Source organism: Chelonia mydas, chromosome 15 (assembly GCF_015237465.2).
Source record: "Chelonia mydas isolate rCheMyd1 chromosome 15, rCheMyd1.pri.v2, whole genome shotgun sequence".
NCBI lineage: Eukaryota > Metazoa > Chordata > Testudines > Cheloniidae > Chelonia > Chelonia mydas.
The window spans coordinates 14,779,479-14,799,742 of NC_057856.1; the positions used below are offsets into that span (position 1 = coordinate 14,779,479).

Below are 20,264 nucleotides of genomic sequence, written 5' to 3' on the forward strand. Positions count from 1 at the left end.
TTGTGGGGGGCCCGTGTCCTGCGTGGAGCGCGGTGCGCGCCCGGTGGTAGGTGTTTCATGCCTGGGGGTGTCTTACGTGTGGGGGACGTGTGAGGCAGCGGGTGTGTCATGCCTGGGGGTGGAGCCCGTGTGTCGCGAAGGCGGAGTGTCAAGGTTTATGTGTGTGGACGCTGGATCTATGCGTGATGTTTGTGTGGCTCACCAGTAGGGAAACCAAGCTAAGAGCTTGACTGACATTGGTTTCAGGTTATGAACGTTGATGAATGTTCAAGAAGATTTTAAAAATATCCCGGTGGTTTTGTTTTTGAAGAACACTTGTCCTAACAACCTGCTGAGAGAAAGTTTTCCCCAGGTACCTAAGGAACCTAGTTTTTTAGGGGGAATTAGTATAACAATAATTAGGTCTGTTTTTATGGTATGTATAAGAATCAAGTTCTTTTCCCCTGTGTCATGTCAAGTTAAAGCAACGCTCTTTGTTTAGGTTTCAGAGTAGCAGCCATGTTAGGAAACGCAGTGGATCTAATTTACCTAGATTTCAGTAAGGCGTTTGATACCGTGCCATATGGGGAATTATTAGTTAAATTGGAAAAGATGGGGATCAATATGGAAATTGAAAGGTGGATAAGGAATTGGTTAAAGGGGAGAGACTACAATGGGTCATATTGAAAGGTGAACTGTCAGGCTGGAAGGAGGTTACCAGTGGAGTTTCTCAAGGATCAGTTTTGGGACCAATCTTATTTAATCTTTTTATTACTGACCTCAGCACAAAAAGTGGGAGTGTGCTAATAAAGTTTGCGGATGATACAAAGCTGGGAGTTATTGCCAATTTAGAGAAGGACCGGGATATCATACAGGAGGATCTGGATGACTTTGTAAACTGGAGTAATAGTAATAGGATGCAATTTAATAGTGAGAAGTGTAAAGTTATGCATTTATGGATTAATAACAAGAATTTTAGTCATAAACTGGGGACGCATCAATTAGAAGTAATGGAGGAGGAGAAGGACCTTGGAGTATTGGTTGATCATAGGTGACTATGAGCCTCCAATGTGATGTGGCTGTGAAAAAAGCTAATGCGGTCTTGGGATGCATCAGGCGAGGTATTTCCAATAGAGATAAGGAGGTTTAGTACCGTTATACAAGGCACTGGTGAGACCTCATCTGGAATACTGTGTGCAGTTCTCATCTCCCATGTTTAAGAAGGATGAATTCAAACTGGAACAGGTACAAAGAAGGGCTACTAGGATGATCCGAGGAATGGAAAACTTGTCTTATGAAAGGAGACTCACGGAGCTTGGCTTGTTTAGCCTAACTAAAAGAAGGTTGAGGGGAGATATGATTGCTCTCTATAAACATATCCGAGGGGTAAATACCGGAGAGGAAGAGGAATTATTTAAGCTCAGTACCAATGTGGACACAAGAACAAATGGATATAAACTGATCATTGGGAAGTTCAGACTTGAAATTAGATGAAGGTTTCTAACCATCAGAGGAGTGAAGTTTTGGAATAGCCTTCCAAGGGAAGCAGTGGGGGTAAAAGATCTATCTGGCTTCAAGATTAAACTCGATAAGTTTATGGAGGAGATGGTATGATGGGATAACATGATTTTGGTAATTAATTGATCTTTAAATATTCATGGTAAATAGGCCTAATGGCCTGTGATGGGATGTTAGATGGGGTGGGATCTGAGTTACTACAGAACATTCTTTCCTGGGTATCTGGCTGGTGAATCTTGCCCATATGCTCAGGGTTTAGCTGATCACCATATTTGGGGTCGGGAAGGAATTTTCCTCCAGGGGAGACTGAAAGAGGCCCTGGAGGTTTTTCGCCTTCCTCTGTAACATGGGGCATGGGTCACTTGCTGGAGGATTCTCTGCTCCTTGAAGTCTTTAAACCACAATATGAGGACTTCAGTCGCTCAGACATAGGTGAGAGGTTTTTCGCAGGAGTGGGTGGGTGAGATTCTGTGGCCTGCGTTGAGCAGGTGTTTGGACTAGATGATCATAATGGTCGCTTCTGACCTTAGTATCTATGAATCTGTATCCGCAAAAAGAAAAGGAGGTCTTGTGGCACCTTAGAGACTAACAAATTTATTTGAGCATAACCCTTTCGTGAGCTACAGCTCACTTCATTGGATGCAAATAAATTTGTTAGCCTCTAAGGTGCCACAAGTACTCCTTTTCTTTTTACTCTTTGTTTAATGCATGGTACTGATATGTAATGGAGGTAGGAATGTGTAAGGCTAGGTTGATGGCAAGTGTGCTGTTACAGCAGGTTTTAGCATAGTTGGACTACACATAGGACATCTCCCAAGGGTGCTGGGTAGGACATGGTACCTGCAGATCATCAGTTTGGTCTAGGCCTTTAGGCCTCTGGGTATGTCTGTGTTAGGCTTCTTACCTTGAGTTAATTAGCAGTCAGTTTAAAAATGTTTAGTGAAAGCAAGCCTATGAGAGCAAAGCCTACATATGTGAATGTTAGGTCCTTAACGCGGGTGTTTAATGCTCACAAAGAACAGTTAGCTCGTCAGAGCTCTTTTTCTTTTGTAGTACATAACAATGATAAAATGAGAAGTTATAATTTACTAGATTATTACTGCACATAAAGCTAAACTAAAATAAATTAATGGGTAGTTGAATTTTCCAAAATGAAAATTCTGCATTAATGTAAACAGTATCTGACTTGTCCCTAGCCAATACTTGTACATTTTTAGAATTAATTTTGTTTGATGGACCACCAAGATGTCTATCTCTGATGTGGTAATCCACTAAAAATAAAGTCCTCTCATTACAGATTCACCGGTATTTAAAGTATTTTATGGGAACCTGAGTTAGGGTTATTATTTGATTTTAAGGGATACTGTCAGATTATTTATCGGTGAATACATTTCTTGTGTTGTTAAAAACTACCGAGATTATTAAAAATAAAAGAAAATAACTAAATTTATTTTTTTACTATTTGAACAATTTTATGTGATGCAGAAGATTAACTGTGAGTACGCTACGAATAATGTAATTAGGAGAAAAGGCTGTGTTTGTAGGATCACTGGCAGTATTGTGATGGTTAAGGTTCCCAGAATTAGATCAGTTTGTGGATGACAGGGGATGGATCACTGGAGAATTGCCATGTTCTGTTCATTCCCTCTGAAGAAAGTGGCATTCGCCACGGTCGGAAGACTGGATACTGGGCTAGATGGACCATTAGCCTGACCCAGTATGGCCGTTTGTATGTTACAATGAACAACAGGTGGCAGTCATAAGATACAATGCATAACTTCTTTCAAAAAAACAATTTAAAATGCAGGCACTTCGTTAATATAACAAAATTTTACATTTATGCCTGGCTTCAGAGTAGCAGCCGTGTTAGTCTGCATCCGCAAAAAGAAAAGGAGTACTTGTGGCACCTTAGAGACTAACAAATTTATTAGAGAATAAGCTTTCGTGAGCTACAGCTTACTTCATTGGATGCATGCAGTGGAAAATACAGTGGGGAGATTTTATATACACAGAGAACATGAAACAATGGGTGTTACCATACACACTGGGGAGGGAGCGCGCGCGGAACCTTTTGTAGTGATAATCAAGGTGGACCGTTACCAGCAGTTGACAAGAACGCGTGAGGAACAGTGGGATGGGGGGAAATAAACATGGGGAAATAGTTTTACTTTGTGTAATGACACATCCACTCCCAGTCTTTATTCAAGCCTAAGTTAATTGTGTCCAGTTTGCAAATTAATTCCAATTCAGCAGTCTCTCGTTGGAGTCTGTTTTTGAAGTTTTTTTGTTGAAGAATTGCTGCTTTTAGGTCTGTAGTCGAGTGACCAAAGAGATTGAAGTGTTCTCCGACTGGTTTTGAATGTTATAATTCTTGACGTCTGATTTGTGTCTATTTATTCTTTTACGTAGAGACTGTCCAGTTTGACCAATGTACATGGCAGAGGGGCATTGCTGGCACATGATGGCATATATCACATTGGTAGATGTGCAGGTGAATGAGCCTCTGATAGTGTGGCTGATGTGATTAGGCCCTGTGATGTTGTCCCCTGAACACATATGTGGACACAGTTGGCAACGGGCTTTGTTGCAAGGATAGGTTCCTGGGTTAGTGTTTTTGTTGTGTGGTGTGTGGTTGTGGTGAGTATTTGCTTCAGGTTGGGGGGCTGTCTGTAAGCAAGGACTGGCCTGTCTCCCAAGATCTGTGAGAGTGATGGGTCATCTTTCGGGTTAGGTTGTAGATCCTTGATGATGCGTTGGAGAGGTTTTAGTTGGGGGCTGAAGGTGATGGCTAGTGGCATTCTGTTATTTTCTTTGTTGGGCCTGTCCTGTAGTAGGTGACTTCTGGGTACCCTTCTGGCTCTGTCAGTCTGTTTCTTCACTTCAGCAGGTGGGCATTGTAGTTGTAAGAACGCTTGATAGAGATCTTGTAGGTGTTTGTCTCTGTCTGAGAGGTTGGAGCAAATGCGGTTGTATCGTAGAGCTTGGCTGTAGACAATGGACCATGTGGTGTGGTCTGGATGAAAGCTGAAGGCATGTAGGTAGGCATAGCCGTCAGTAGGTTTCCGTGTTATGTGACCATCGCTTATTAGCACCATAGTGTCCAGGAAGTGGATCTCTTGTGTGGACTGGACCAGGCTGAGGTTGATGGTGGGATGGAAATTGTTGAAATCCTGGTGGAATTCCTCAAGGGTTTCTTTTCCATGGGTCCAGATGATGAAGATGTCATCAATGTAGCGCAAGTACAGTAGGGGCATTAGGGGACGAGAGCTGAGGAAGCGTTGTTCTAAGTCAGCCATAAAAATGTTGGCATACTGTGAATACCCCATCAATGACTGTGAAGTCTTATGATAAATCGGAAGCCCCAGCATGCAATATAGTTCTGTGCAGAGGACCAAACACACTGAAACTACCAGGCACAGAGTTTACTAATGTGAATGCTTACTTCTCATTTACGTAAACTACTCAGAATATGAAGCAATATGCCTGATGTTAACTGTTGGCAGGGACACTCTTAGACTGTAAGCCCAGTGGAGTAAATTTCAAGCCCCCCCCCCGCCCCCCGTTTTCTTTACAGCACCAAACACACAAATGGTGCTTACCTGACAATGTCACCTTCAATTTTGACCCAAAATAAAAATAAATATTTTCCCGAAGTGCTTGAGACCAGAACTATAACAACTAAAGAATCTGAAAGTGAAATTCAGTGGGGGGAGGAAAGAAGAGTGAAACTGATTTATTTTCTGTTGTCCTTAAATTGTGGGAAATGCAAAAAGTAAACAAAGAGCATAAAAATAACAAACTGGATTTTTTTAATTTCACATAATAACCTATGGTGTTCTTTTAATGACATCAGTCAAAACAATGTCATTTGTGTGGATATGATAAAATATTTTAACAGTAAGCAATGCTCAACCTTAACCATAACACCTGAGTGGTGTGGAGAAAGCGTTTTTGGTGGTCACTGCACATTGAGCAGATGTTACCAGACAACTATCGACGATGACTCCAAGATCTTTCTGGTTTGATAACAGCTAATTTAGACCCCATCATTTTACATGTATAGTTGGGATTATGTTTTCCAGTGTGCATTACTTTGCACTTATCAACACTGAATTTCATTTGCTATTTTGTCACCCAGTCATCCAGTTTTGTGAGATCCCTTTGTAAGTCTTAGCTAAATCCAAAGTGGACTGCAATCTTGAGTAATTTTAGCTTGTCTGCAAATTTGCCACCTCACTGTTCCCCCCCTTTTTCAGATTTTTTTATCAATATGTTGAACAGCAAAAGATCCTTGGGGGATGCTGCTTTTATGTTTCTGTATTATAAATTAATGCATATTGTTTGTGAACCTGTTCAGTGTTAGAGAAGTTTGGATGAGAGAACCATGAAACACAGTGCTTTGAAAATCTGAATTGCAAATGAAATGACACTTATCCAGTAAGACATATTGAGAACTCTTATATAATAGTTCATAATAAAAATAACTGTTTTTTCCTTTCTGATCTTACAATAGAAAATACTCCTTTTCGGATATTAAAAGACTTGGTCAACATTTTTTCAACCTGACTGCCTAAAGTTAGGCATTTAAATAAGAAGTGACCTGACAGACAAAGGTTCTGAGCACCCCTTTTCAATAGCATCAGTGGGATCTGTGGATGCTCAACACCTTTGAAAGTCAGGCCATTTTGATGACTTGTCTTTACATGTTTCTCCTTTTAAATAATGTCTCCTTTCAGTACGTAAAGCAGACATCTGCGAGATTTGATATATTCTGTGATTGCATATTCAGTAGATATGGAAGCAGATACTACAGTAGTAGGCAAGGTAATGGTAGAATAATACTTAGGTCTAGCAACTTATTCTGTTACATGGTTACAAGGATTTGAACAATCCGTCCCACCCAGCTAGGCAATACAGCTTGCTTTGGCAATACTGTGTATGAAGAAAGCATCTCTGTCGCAATGACAACATCTACTTACACCCATGGTTAAGAAAAGGTTTCTGTATTCAAGGGAGATGAGCAAATATAGTGATATATAGCCCTATTGTGCATTTATTGCACATCCAGAAACCCAGTGAATTCAGTGGAAGGGAGTTTTCAGTGCACAAGGAATGCAGGATTGGGCCCTGTCATATACTGTGTGATGTTTATGCAAAGTTTCAACATTTCCAGAAAGACTTCTTGGAGACCTAAAGACTATACAATTGTAGAAGAAAATTGTTAATTTACCCTAAGTATAAAAGTGGACAGTAGACATCCATTCTTTCCTTCCTTACTAAACATCATTCTTCCCTTCCACTGGAACCTGGTTATTTTCATTAAAAGGCTGAATAATAAAGGACATTTGGTGTGGAATTGACTCTTTGAATTGACATGATGCAGTAAACTCAGTGTTCTGCTCTGAAAAACATTAGCGATGGCACTGGGGGCTACCCAGAGGAAATTGTGGAAGCCCCATGGCCCGGTATGTTTAAAAGACTAGAGAATGTACTGTATGGAAGAATCCTGCTTTGGCAGGGGAATGGCACAATGACCTTTTAGGTCTCTTCCATCTCTGATTTCTAAGAATGAAAAGCCAGGGCTTTTAATTTGGTTTTCTTAGGCTAGGTCTGCATTACAGATGAGAGGGGTCATTCCTGTGCTTGTGTACACATACTCAAAGTAATTCAATGAGAGCTAGCCGACATATAAAGAGCGGTAGCCCCATGGGCAGTGGCAATGGAGGCAGTTTCAGGTGGGTTTGTACTTTGCACAGCTCAGCCAGGCCTTTGCTGTTGCTGCCCATACTACTGCAGCTATGCTTTCCCATGGAACTAGTGCGAGACTGTGTACGTGAGCTAGTTCAAAGTGTAGACATAGCCATAGGATCGCTTGTGGGTATTGGCAGTCATAGTTTTAATGTGTGCATTATGCTTTCCTCAATGCGATGTTTTAACATTCCATTTTTTTTTTCTTTCTGCAGGTGCAGAAGCTGCTATGTATGTGCCCTGTGGATTTCCATGGGATTTTCCAGCTAGATGAGCGCCGCAGAGATGCTGTGATTGCTTTGGGAATTTTTCTCATTGAGTCTGACCTTCAGGTACAACTTTCCCTCATTTTAATTTTCTTCAGCTGAAGTACTTTTGAATAAATCTTTAAATGGGGTTGGTTGGTGAATGAAATGTTAGGTATGGATGTTTCTTGCTTGAAATAAGACATGGCAAAGTATGAAAGTGAATGTAGCCTCTATCTAGGCCTACGGGACCTGACATTTAGAAGGGTTTGCACAAAAATGTAATGTGTAATTGCTTGCTTAAATTTTCACACACATTATGTTTAAACATATACCTACATCTGACAATCAGGCCCATAATTTCCTTTTTATGCATGGGAGGGATTAGGATGAAAACCTATACACATAGTGCTGTTTATGTTCTTCACGAACATTCATCTTAAACATCTGGCCTCTCTGGGACAGGCAGCCATGATGTTTCCATGAGCTGATGCGAAGGCTTCAGCATGCCCTAAAGGTGGTATCATCTCTAGAAGGAGGGAGATGTGATGCCGTAAGTGCCTGATCCAAAATCCATTGAACTCAATGTGAATCTTTTAATTGGCTTCTGTGGGTTTTGGATCAGGCCATAAGACACTTTTGTTTCAGCCTCCCAGTTGATCTAGATCAGAGGTGGGCAATCTACGGCCCGCGGGACTGTCCTGCCCGGCCCTTAAGCTCCTGGCCCCTCCCCTGCTGTGGCTCCTCCCCCACAGCCTCAGGTTGCCGTGACGCCAGTGCTCTGGGTGGCGGGACTGCGAGCTCCTGCCGGGCTGCGCAGTTGCGAGAGCTGCCGGCCTGCTCCGGTGCTCTTGACTGCGCTGCAGCATGGCTGGCTCTGGCTGGGCAGCACGGCTACCAGTCCTGGTGCTCTGAGCGGCATGGTAAGGGGGTGGGGAACGGGGGGGTTGGATAAGGGGCAGGAGGTCCTGGGGGGCAGTCAGGGGACAGGGGGCGGTTGGATAGGCGTGGGAGTCCCGGGGGGCCTGTCAGGGGGCGGGAGTGTGGATAGGGGTCTGGGCAGTCAGGGGACAGGGAGCAGGGGGGGTTGGATAAGGAGTGGGGTTCCAGGGGGGCATTTGCGGGAGGGGACAAGGAGTCCTGGGAGGGGGCGGTCAGGGGACAAGGAGTGGGGAGGGGTTTGGGTGGTTAGGGGTTCTGAGGGGGGCAGTCAGGGGGTGGTAAGTGGGAGGGGGCAGATAGGGGTAGAGGGCCAGGCTGTTTGGGGATGCACAGCCTTCCCTACCTGGCCCTCCAGACAGTTTCAGAACCCCAATGTGGCCCTCAGGCCAAAAGGTTTGCCCACCCCGATCTAGATGAATGCAATATTATTAACAGCTTTGCTGTTTTAATTTTGTGATGTGAACTCATTACCAAGAACTGGGCAAACCACATCACTTGTAATGGAACTTGGCATTTATATGATGCTTTATGTATTCAAAGCATTGAACAAGTGTTAATCCACCCCTGTGGGGGAAGTTAGCACTGTCCCCAATTTATACATTAGGAAACTGAGCGCCTGTACTGAGAGGTTAAGTGATTTGCTCAAGGCTATGGAGTGCGACAGAGGCATGGCTGGCATTAGAATTTGGGAATTTCTACTCTGTTTTAGGTTTTAGAGTAACAGCCGTGTTAATCTGTATTCACAAAAAGAAAAGGAGGACTAGTGGCACCTTAGAGACTAACCAATTTATTTGAGCATAAGTTTTCGTGAGCTACAGCTCACTGCATCCGATGAAGTGAGCTGTAGCTCACGAAAGCTTACACTCTGTTTTAGCAATCTAGCAAAATGATTTTCTGCTTCTTGTTAGACTCAAATCAACATACTAGAGACAAAATATCAAGACATATAATCATCTCCAAATTGCATGATAGACCAACAGTGTCCTGTCTCATTTAGCAATTGGTAGGATGGAACAATTTTATTTATAGCATTGAACTAGTTACATGATTTACCTTATCTGTATTAAATCAGTTATGCGATATTTAGGAAGCCTGTAAGTAATCATTAGATGACTTGAGTTCTATATATAGTCACTATACCCTTCCTCTGCATGACTCAAGTATATTGAAACTGTTACTCAATTTTTATCCTCCATTTCAAACAAATGTTTTCTCTTTCAGCACAAAGATAGTGTGGTCCCTTATCTTCTCCGGCTTCTGAGGGGTCTTCCCAAAGTACAGTGGATAGAAGAAAGCACTGCACGAAAAGGCAGAGGTGGTTTTAAGTTTTACTCTTCAGAGTATGTGCTTGGGAAATAGAATTAAGTTCTGGGCTGAGGACGAAAGGATGTGATTAGCCCCCTTGTGTTTTTAGCTGTTGACATAACTGCCTCTATTGGAAAGATACAGCAGTAAAATTGATTCTTCTTGAGAGGCCAGAAAGGAAGTTGAATAGCTCACACCTTTCCTGATGTCAGCTTAGCTGCTTTCCAAATAATTCAATACCAGTCAGTCACATCTTCAGGGCTAAGTTGTTAGGAGACAGTATAATGACTAGAGTGGAGAGTGATGGTCAAGATTCTTGGGGGCTATTCCCAGCTTTGCCACTGGTTTGTTGTTCAATCTTGGGTAAAACACTAAACTTCTTGGAGTCTTAATGTACCTATCTTTAAAATGGTAGAGAGAGTACTTCTCTACCATGTAGGGGTATGTAAGGTTTAGTTTGCTAATGTTTGTAAAAGTATTTTGAAATCCTGAAAAGCTCCAAATTAGAGTGCATGCTGTTGTTCGTTTGTTTATTTTTATTAAATTATGCTTGACATATTTAGGATTTTCCCTTTTCACAGCACGGCTATAGAGACTGGAAACTCCTGTTTTTCCCTTCTTCAGGAAAGACTAACCCCACCTGTCTGATATGTTTTTCTTAGGGCATTTGGCTCTCCTCTCGAATCTCACTTTCGTACCAGGGAACAACTCTGAACTTCATAGTTTGCAATTTTCTGACGTCAGCTGGTTTTTGTACTTTCCTCTCCTGCTGAGAATGTCCAGCCTTCTCTGTTTAAATCCTCTTAGAATGAGTTACGCAGGTTCTTTTCAGATTCAAGCTTAGTTTCAGCAAGGATTGGTCGGAGTCATTTATTAAAATCTTTGCCACCTGAAAGGCGCATTTACTCAAACACCGTTGGCTTTTTTTGTCCAAGAGATTCAAATGATGCTATTGTCTTGTCTGCACTCCAGTCTATTATTGGCACCAGTGGATAACCTGTCAGGGTATAATGTGGCAGTTAAGTTGTTACTTGTCAACATATCCTGCCTTGCAGCGTATGTCAGTCTTCTCCTAGGGCCTGATCCTTCAGCCTTATGATTATTAAACAATAGGGTTTCTCCTGCATGTTGGGAAGACACTGTTTTTTCTGAAACAGCTACACTAGCTTTATAGGTTGTTGCAACAATGACTATTCCATATTAGCAAATCTGTCCGCTTCTGTTGTGCTTGCTTGTTTTTCTTTATTGCATCTTTCATTAGTTCTCAGACTTGGAATCAGTATGCCTTTCTTGCTTTCTTTCTCGCTTTTTTTCAACACTTGAATTTGTTTATTGTGTGAATGTTAATGCCAAATGACTACTTTCTTTTCAGTCTTTGTCTTCTGCCATGACTTATATATGAAACAAGAAACATGTATTATTCCCTCTAAAGCAACATATTTCTCTTGTTTTTCGCTAATTACTGGCTCAAGGGTATGATTTAAATCTTTGTGTATATGTCAGTTACTCAGCCGCTGACTTGCTTGATTTAGCTGTGCCATGGGGCATTGCTGAAAGGATGCCTTATGATTTCTTGTGACAATAATAAAATACTACTTCTTATTTTCAAATGGCTGACCCAAGTACTATTGTAATGTTGTCTCTCCTCTCTCCACCCTTTCCCTCCCCACTTCTGTAGGCATGCTTCCAGTTGCAGAAAACTTCAGCTTCTGCTTGGTGACTTTGTTGTCAGATGTTGCCTATAGGGATGCCACTCTTAGAGAACAGGTAGAGTTAACTGAAATATTTTGATGTGCACTCTTAGATCTCTGCTGCTTAAATAACTATCTCAAAAAGGTGAAAAAAGGGTTTAAAATAAAGAATACCATGGCAGCTTTTCTTCACAAAGAATGCGATCACATAAACACTGCAGTTGAATAACTTTACTTCTGTGAATAGTCCTGTTGTGCTCAAAAGTTACTCACACGTGTCTTTTGAGGTTTGAGCCCAAAAACATTGCCCATAACAAAGTCAAGTGACTTAAAATTAATGTGTTTGATACCAGAGTTGGAGATATTGCTTTCTCAAAATGCTAATACTTATGAGTTTATTTAGGATATTACTTTAGCTAAGGAGGCTTCTTCAGTTAAATGAATTAGAGAGAAATATATCTTTGTTTCATACAGTATCAAAAACCCATTCAATTTAAAATATGTGAAGTTCAAAATTAATATTCGCAAGTTTCATTTGACGTAATGTAATGATCTGGCATGTGCTAGCTTTAAAGTGTTCACTGAAGAATGTTTTTGTATGTCTGTCTTGGTTGTTTTAGGTTTTAGAGGCAATTCTGCAAGTGATGCAGTTCCTGCTGGGAATGTGCCAGTCCCCACAAAACCAGGAGAAAGGTATTAGGACAGTTCTTTAAATTGGTGTTTCATCTTTATTGTAGCTTCATCTGAACTTCACTTACTCTCTAACCTTCGCCACAATTCTGTTTAAAAAGTGTATTATATAACTAGCATTCACCATTGGGTCTGTAATTGATGACAGAATGCCATAATTGGTGAGAGTATTCTGACTTTTGTTTGTATGCTGACCGGTAAATTTTGAGCTAAGCTGGAAAAACATACTTACATATATGACATAAATTAGCTATTCTTCCCCTAATAATGCAAGTCTGGCTTTGTGAAGTATATTGTGCTGTAATGCTTTTAGTGAGCTTGTAGCAAAGCTGGCAACTGGAAGTCAAAAACTGCTAGTAGCATACTGCAGTAAGAAAGAGATATGGCCTAATTTTGTTTTCCAGAATACTTGTGCAAATATGCAGTGCCGTGTCTGATTGGAATTTCACGAGCATTTGGTCGCTACAGCAATTCAGAAGAGTCTCTCCTCTCAAAGCTTTTCCCTAAAGCTCCTCCACATTCCCAGAAAGTCCCAGAAGAACTTGAAGGAATTCGCAGACGTTCTTTTAATGATTTTAGATCAATTCTTCCCAGCTCTCTTCTCACTGTCTGTCAAGAAGGATCCTTAAAGAGAAAGACCAGCAGTGTGTCCAGCATCTCACAGGTTTGTGTGGCCACCTTTAAAATGAAGACAGCACTTAAGCCCTTTTCTGTTCTTTGGTGGAATTAAGAGATGCTCAAACTTATGTCCACTGACAGTCATTCAATGTTATACTTGAACAGATTCAAAGCTTTCTCCCTGAACCACAGAATAATTGATGACAGTTAAGCTAGTTACCTCCATATTAATAGTTTTCACTTGGAAGATCTCAAAGAACTTGCAATCATTAAGCCTCACGCTATCCCTGTGTAGCAGGTATAATAAGGCATACCTGTTTAGCAGATGGGAAAGTTAGAGAAGTTAACAGTTTGAGTTTTCAGAGGTGATGAGCACCAACAATGCCCTCTAAGTGTGCACCCCCTTTGGAAAATCAGACTTCAGATGACCTGCGCAGAATCACAGAATGAAGCCTTAACAGAGTTGGGCATAGACCCCAGGAATCCTGATAACTCCTGCATTCCCTTAACCAGGACACTCATTCCCTTCTTCATCCGTGCCCCTTTGTTTGAAGTTGTGGCCTGACTCAAGCCTGATTCTGAGAGTTACTGAACACTCAAAACTCCCATTGACTTCAGTAGGCATTGGGGACTCATCAGCACCTTTCTGGATATATTAATGATGATATGCATTTTTTAAAAGAGAAAATATATTTGAGTCCACATCATCTTAAAGTTCTCAAGGCTTCACCAGCCTTTAATGATAAAATACAACTATTGCCTTGTGTTTCAGGTCAGTCCTGAACGTGGAATTCCCCCTCCCAGCTCCCCTGGAGGATCTGCCATTCATTACTTTGAAGGTAAAGCTGAAGCTTCCAGTCTTTACTATTTTGCCAAGGAGCAGTGTGTTTTTTGTCACTCTTTACCAATAGGAAGGCTAGGGAACCCAAACCTCCATGCATTTTCTTTGCCTTCAAGGTTGCTGGTAGTAATTCTTTGGCATGTAAGTGGTAGAGTTCTGATACATTTTTGCATTAACAAGTTGTTGGATAATCTTTATTTCCAGCAACAGTGGTTTCCAACAACAATGTTTTTTTGTCTAGCTTCCAAGAGAGACGTTATTTTCTGACTGCTAAGTAGTCTATGCCTAGTCCTAGAGAGCTTAATCGCACTGGGGCAAAACATAGTTTAGAAGATTAGGCAGCATAACTTTACATAACAAATGTTTTATATTGTACAGCTAAAATGGCAGACTGAGGATTGGAATCTTGAATCCTGTTTGATGGCAGGTTGCATAAGCCCAAAGTAACGTACCTTACTTGAAGTAAATTTGGTATGTGTAGGTTATAGGAAGTCTTACTTTGTCATGGAAAAGTCAAAGGTAAAACTCACAAAAGGGAGATTTTAAAAGGCTATACTGACTATGTATGTACTCATTGCTATGGATTCTAAAATCAAATGGTAGAATTCCAGCTGCGAATGAGATGAGCCTGTCACCTTTCAGTGGGCCACTTGCTGGGCTGAAAAAATAAATTGGTACCCTTGATGAAATGGGAGGAGAGTGAGCTCTGTACTTATTGGATCTTTCATTGTCTTTTGGCTTTGTTTAGCCCTTTTGGGGGCCTTATTGCTTGGGTTCTTCCCAGCCTTTGACTGAATGGTGTTCTCCCTCTCCTGGGCAACTGTGGCTTAGGTTTGTCTCCTCCCTTTTATTTCTTATCTGTCCTTCCTATTAATAATTTCTGGAGGACCCTCCCTTCAGGATCAATAGATTGGACAGGGGTTTCAGAGGAAGGCTGGCCTAATTACCTGGTCATGGGGCAGTTCATTTAATTCCTTCCTGTCTTAGGTCAGCCTGTATAACCCGTCATACCCACCTACCCCTCTTCAGCTCAGGCATTCTCATTTGGATTAAAAAAATAATAGGAAAGGGAGAGATAGAGAACTCTTCTGCCGTTAATGAAAAATGTAGATAAATGGGGTATACTATGGATTAGGCCATATGTATCTGGAACTTCTTAGGGGCTCTCTTTCTGAACCATAGGAACTATAATACTGGAACAGGTCAATAGTGCCTCTACTTAGGTATTTTGCTTTCACCACTAGCTTCTATCAAATGCTTTAAAGGCAGATAAACCTTGCATTATTCCCCATAATGCACCTGGACAATTACACACCTGTATATTATGTTTTTACCGACCCGGGTTTGTGGTAGTCTTACTTTCTGGTGCAAGAGAATTGATGGCCTTTGTTGTTCTATCCAAGACACAGGAGTTGGAAAAAAAATACTTTTTTTTTTTTTTTTTTTTTTTTTAAAGTTCATCAGTACATTTTGAGAGTCTGTTAATCACAAGAAAAACACTGCATTAACTCACACAGCTGAGGGGTTACAAAAAGCAAGATTGTGATGCCAGAAAGGGAATGGAGTGCCAAAAGTTCATACCTGGCTTCTTGATGAACAGTGTACTCTAGTAATAAAACTATATATTAATGTCTCTTGTACCTTCAAATTGTAACAGTATCTTGGTTTCTATTTAAGATGGAAGGTGTAGTATGACTTTAAACTTGTGTAGTTTTGCAAGATTTGTTAACCAGTATTTTTACATTTCCATGCAAAATCATGTGCACACAGGGTTTTTTGAGGTAAACATATTACAGAAGTTGAGCAAAAGTCCTACCAAATGCTATTTACAAAATGAATGCAAATATTTTTAACAGAATTTCTTCTCTAACCTTGTATGTATTAAATGGCTGAATCTGTAGTTCTAGTTTACATTAGATTATAGATTGATTCAGCTTCTGTGGGAACTGGATTAAGCCCTTCATGGTTTATCAGGGATAGATCGTTACCGTATTGAAAGTTAAGATCAAAATATCTTCTCTTTTCATAGTTTTGCCCCAGAGTCTTCCTTCATATTTAACAAAGAACACAATAAACATTTTGAATTACCTAATGTTATAGTGTTCTCGTCTGTTCTTGTCTGCAGGGTCCTACCTACCTGATGGGAGTGCATTGGACCCTGATTATTACTTCTCTACAATCAGCTCTAGCTTCTCAGTTTCTCCTCTCTTTAATGGTATTAGTAACAAGGAATTTGATATTCCACTGGAAATGCTCCGCCAGCTGCTGCTCATGGTACAGTATGAGCTGCTTTAAAGATGACATTAAGGTCTGGGTTTTATATGCTCATGTTAGACACAGCAGTTGAGGGTATTTTGTGTAAGCTGCAGGGTGAGCCCCTTTCAGGTGTGTAAGAGGAGATGCCTTGTGTAATTAGGCAATATAAGGGGTGGGTGGGTGGGTGTGTGTGTATGTGTGTATATATATATATATATATATATATAGGTTGTGTGCATGCTGTGTTTACCTTAACATATAAATGGAAGGATATTTTTTCTATGCTATTATTAACATCAGGCCTTAATGGTTAATACTGGTGATTAATATTAATATTGCTCATGAAATGTTAGTAATTTAAAGTAATAAAGTTAGTATTGAAACGTTTGCATTGGCAAAGCCGTCTAGTTTGCACCTGACAGGCAAATTAATCGATGTAACTTGAGAACCGTGCCATTTTCTAATGGGGATGGTTTATTGGGACTGCATCTGATGGCAGAGCCTGGTGCCTCTTCTAGGCACATTCTGTGTTATTGCTCAGGGCCTCTTTGCACCATGGTAATACAAATGATGATAATAGAAATTACTATATAACTTTTCATTGTCTTAATTTAGTCTGATGTTTAATATTCAAATGATTGAGTGCTTTCTTTGGCCAGCCTAAATTGTGATTGTAAAACAAACCCTCTACCAAGATAATGCCAATGATAACACCTGACTTCTATTTTCTGTGTAGGTGAAACAGATTGTTGGGGATTCTGTTCTCAAAACCTTAGATGCAGTTGTAGATGAAGTTGCAGAGGTACGTCTTAATTTAATTTACCATTTGAAATGTTTAAAAACCACCTGGGATTCTTTTTAAAGTCCTAACTATTGTGAAATTAAAGGTAAGAGATGACTAAAAATAAAATGAATAAAAATAGGGGATGTAATAAGGGACACTCAACTAATATTTGGTTTATGCTTTTGATTGATAAGAATTTGTTTTTTCAAAGCCTAAGACCAGTAGAAATATTTAATAGATTCATAGATATTAAGGTCAGAAGGGACCATTATGATCATCTAGTCTGACCTCCTGCACAACGCAGGCCACAGAGTCTCACCCACCCACTCCTGCAAAAACCTCTCACCTATGTCTGAGCGACTGAAGTTCTCAAATCGTGGTTTAAAGACTTCAAGGAGCAGAGAATCCTCCAGCAAGTGACCCGTGCCCCATGCTACAGAGGAAGGCGAAAAACCTCCAGGGCCTCTTCCAATCTGCCCTGGAGGAAAATCCAATCTGCCCTGGAGGACTGTTGTTATAGCAACAGTCACTAATGTCATACACATTGTGAGTCACTGATGTTTGATCATTCAGGATGAAACTAATTTCCATTAATTTATGAGAAATCTGTGGAAATATTTTGTTTTTAAACACACATTCCCCTCTAGCATTGGTATCCTAAGCACTTGAGCATGGAGAATTTCCAACTAGTTATTAAAATTCTTTGGAAAGAGATTTTATGCTTATGTCCAGTCATTAGAGAGTATTGAGATGCATTTTGTAACCAAATATCACAAATTGTTGGATATATATTACCAAATGATCCCTTGGTAATCCTCCTGGGGCTTCCCAGTGGAAGTGGTCACACAAAAGAAAAAAAATTATTAATCTCCCATCTGCTAGTAGCTGCTAGGCTACTCAGAGCTTCTCATTGGAAAAAGAAAAGTAGTCCACCTATAGAAGAATGGTTAACAAATATGGGAGATGGCACTAATGGAATAATTAGTGCAACAATTATGTACCCAGCAAAACAGACTGAGGACAAATAGATACTTAGATATTTGGATACTATTTATTCAGTACCCAGACAAAGTATGTTCATCTGCAATAAAAAAAAAAGAAGAAGAAAAACTCCAGCACACCTGTCCATTTTTTTTTGAATATTAACATTTGGTAGACATTTAAATATGCATAATCAGATATTTCACTCAAGTTTAATAAAATCATTAGAAATTACATGTCATAGTTGTTGTAATCATGCTCATCCTGTAATATGTAATACCCTGTTAAATAGAGAGAGCAGATGATTATAATACTTTATAATGTCTCTTAAAAAAAAAACAAACAAACCCTCACCATTGTAATTATTGCTTTGTTTCCGATATTTACATGGCAAGGATGTGTAAGCCTGTTAATACTTCCTAAATAGAGTAAACCAAAAGATTTTTTTTTAAAAAGGTATAACTTAGGTAAAGGCCTTTAATTTAATTCCCATGTATTTCATTCTCGCTTCCTGAAAAAACAAAAATGTGTTGCCATTCGTTTGCTCTTCACTGTTTTCAGCTTGGAAGTTCTTGATACTATTGTATTTTAAAGATGTCCTCCTTAAAGTTTAGCTGCTTCTGACCTACTTTCAGTGAACATATTTTGCATGGAATATAAGTCCTTATGGGGCCAAATGATTGCTCACGCTGTTTACAATTGCACAGCATCCTCTATCAACATCACCTCTCGTGGGTCTCAGAAATTTTAGACATAGAGCTGTTCTGAACTAAGTATGGTCAGAACTATAGCCAACTCATATATTTTCATCTGTGGAAAAGAACTAGGCTCTTGTCTACAGCCTTTCTTGCTAGTGCAAAATGTAAGTTTTGATGGAAACAGCTGTAGTCTCTGTTCCTGCTTTTCCAATTAAAAATGATTTTGGATTCTCTCATTAGACAGAATTTTGTTACAGTATGTGGTGTTTAAATAAAGGGGATAGCTAAGTACTATTTAATGCATTGAACAGGTATAGTTTGCATCTTGATTAACTGTGAAGACAAAACAACAACAACCCCAAAACCCTTTCCATATGGTGTGCGATTATAATGTAAACAGTACCAGTTATCACAATTACATCTCTAGTATAGAAAATGACAGTTACCTGATCTGAATAAGGGGTTTTATTTGTTCTTCAGTTTACTATTTCATAAGAAAACGTTGTTTTTTGTTTCCTTTTGAAACGTATAGCTGTTCTTTACCTTTACAGATAAGTCCTAATGCAGATCTCTATTATAAAACATTCAGTGACCCTCTTTACCTTGCCCAGTTTAAAATGTTAAGAGACACGTTATACTACATGAAAGGTACAGTACTTATATTAATATAACTTTCTACTAAGTAATATGATGGGGGAGAATATAAAGCACTGTGTGCATTGTTTGCTGTGTTCCAAGTGGCTGGGAAGGGTGCAGTGTTTCATGGGTGCTGAATGTATGCTATACAGTTTGTGAAGCACTTCGGTATGAAAGTTGCCCTATAAAATTTAATTATTTAGTCTGTTGTCCTCTGCCCGAGGGAGGGACAATCAGCATCCAACTTGTTAATTTCCCAGTGGTCTTTGCTATGAAATTATTCAACTTCTCATTTGGAAAGAAATCTTTTTATGAATAATGTTTTATATTTAATATAAAAATGGATTGATCTTATGTATATGCTATCTGGGGCACAGCTACTTTCTTTCTGCTAGAATATATTTTCCCTCTTATTCCTGCAGATCTTCCAAACTCATTTGTTAAGGAAATCCATGATTTTGTGTTGGAACAGTTCAACAGCAGCCAGTCAGAGCTTCAGAAAATCCTGCATGATGTAGATCGGCTACACAATGAACTGAGCCCTCTGAAATTGCGTTGCCAGGCTAATGCAGCCTGTGTAGATCTCATGGTGTGGGCTGTGAAAGATGAGCAAGGTGAAAAATACATACTTCTGTCTCTTCAGAATCTTTTGTCTTGCAGAAGTGTTTTGTACAACTCATTCTCCATTGTCAGTAGTTGATGGAGGGTCATTTCTATTACATGACGCTTGTCATAAAATGCATTTAATTATAAACTTCAGGAATTTTTTTGCTAGAGAAAGCCAAAGAAAGTCAACGTTTTCAGAAAAATGCACGGGTCGTTTTAAAATGCTTGTAACTCATAAACTGGTTAACTGACTTAAAGTTCTCAGAAAATCCCTTCTGAATTCAGAGAATAAGTTCTGTAAGTTTGGGGAGAATGCACTATGTTATTGCACCATGAAGTGCAAATTTGAATTCATCCTTGCCTACAGAGAGGCTTTGACATCTCCATAATGCAGAATCTGTTAACAGTAGTTGCTATAAGTCATTCTGAATATCTCTTTAATATAGACCTGATTCAGAAAAGCACCTAATCACGTGCTTTAAACTAAGAAAGTGCTTTCCTGAATAGGGATTTTTCTTGACTTAGGCTCATACTGTGTTTGATTCCTCTAGAAGTGATATTTGCATTAAATCTGACACATACTGCATATATTGCCTTTAAATATAACTTTACAGTATCAGAACTATAGGCAGGGACATGCAAGATCTTCTAAAAATCTTGCAAAATTACTGATAGAAATCATGTAGAAAAGGCCCATTAGTTCATCCACACCATGAATGTCTCAAA

General features: G+C 39.8%; 1 protein-coding gene across 6 annotated transcripts in view; it reads left to right on the forward strand.

Annotated features, from left to right (window-relative positions):
* The window catches only part of PI4KA (phosphatidylinositol 4-kinase alpha), a 95,297-nt gene that overhangs the window by 407 nt on the left and 74,626 nt on the right, over window positions 1-20,264 (forward strand). For 5 of the 6 annotated variants that reach the window (XM_007054925.4, XM_027817302.3, XM_037878718.2 and 2 more), the window contains exons 2-11: window positions 7,461-7,577; window positions 9,654-9,747; window positions 11,416-11,504; window positions 12,049-12,121; window positions 12,523-12,782; window positions 13,509-13,575; window positions 15,703-15,851; window positions 16,570-16,635; window positions 18,848-18,944; window positions 19,355-19,546. In XM_007054925.4, the coding sequence (XP_007054987.2) occupies window positions 7,461-7,577; window positions 9,654-9,747; window positions 11,416-11,504; window positions 12,049-12,121; window positions 12,523-12,782; window positions 13,509-13,575; window positions 15,703-15,851; window positions 16,570-16,635; window positions 18,848-18,944; window positions 19,355-19,546 (1,204 nt within the window). Of the gene's footprint in view, window positions 1-244; window positions 353-7,460; window positions 7,578-9,653; window positions 9,748-11,415; window positions 11,505-12,048; window positions 12,122-12,522; window positions 12,783-13,508; window positions 13,576-15,702; window positions 15,852-16,569; window positions 16,636-18,847; window positions 18,945-19,354; window positions 19,547-20,264 lie in introns of those variants that run through there. The other variant, XM_043529769.1, reaches the window with a different exon arrangement.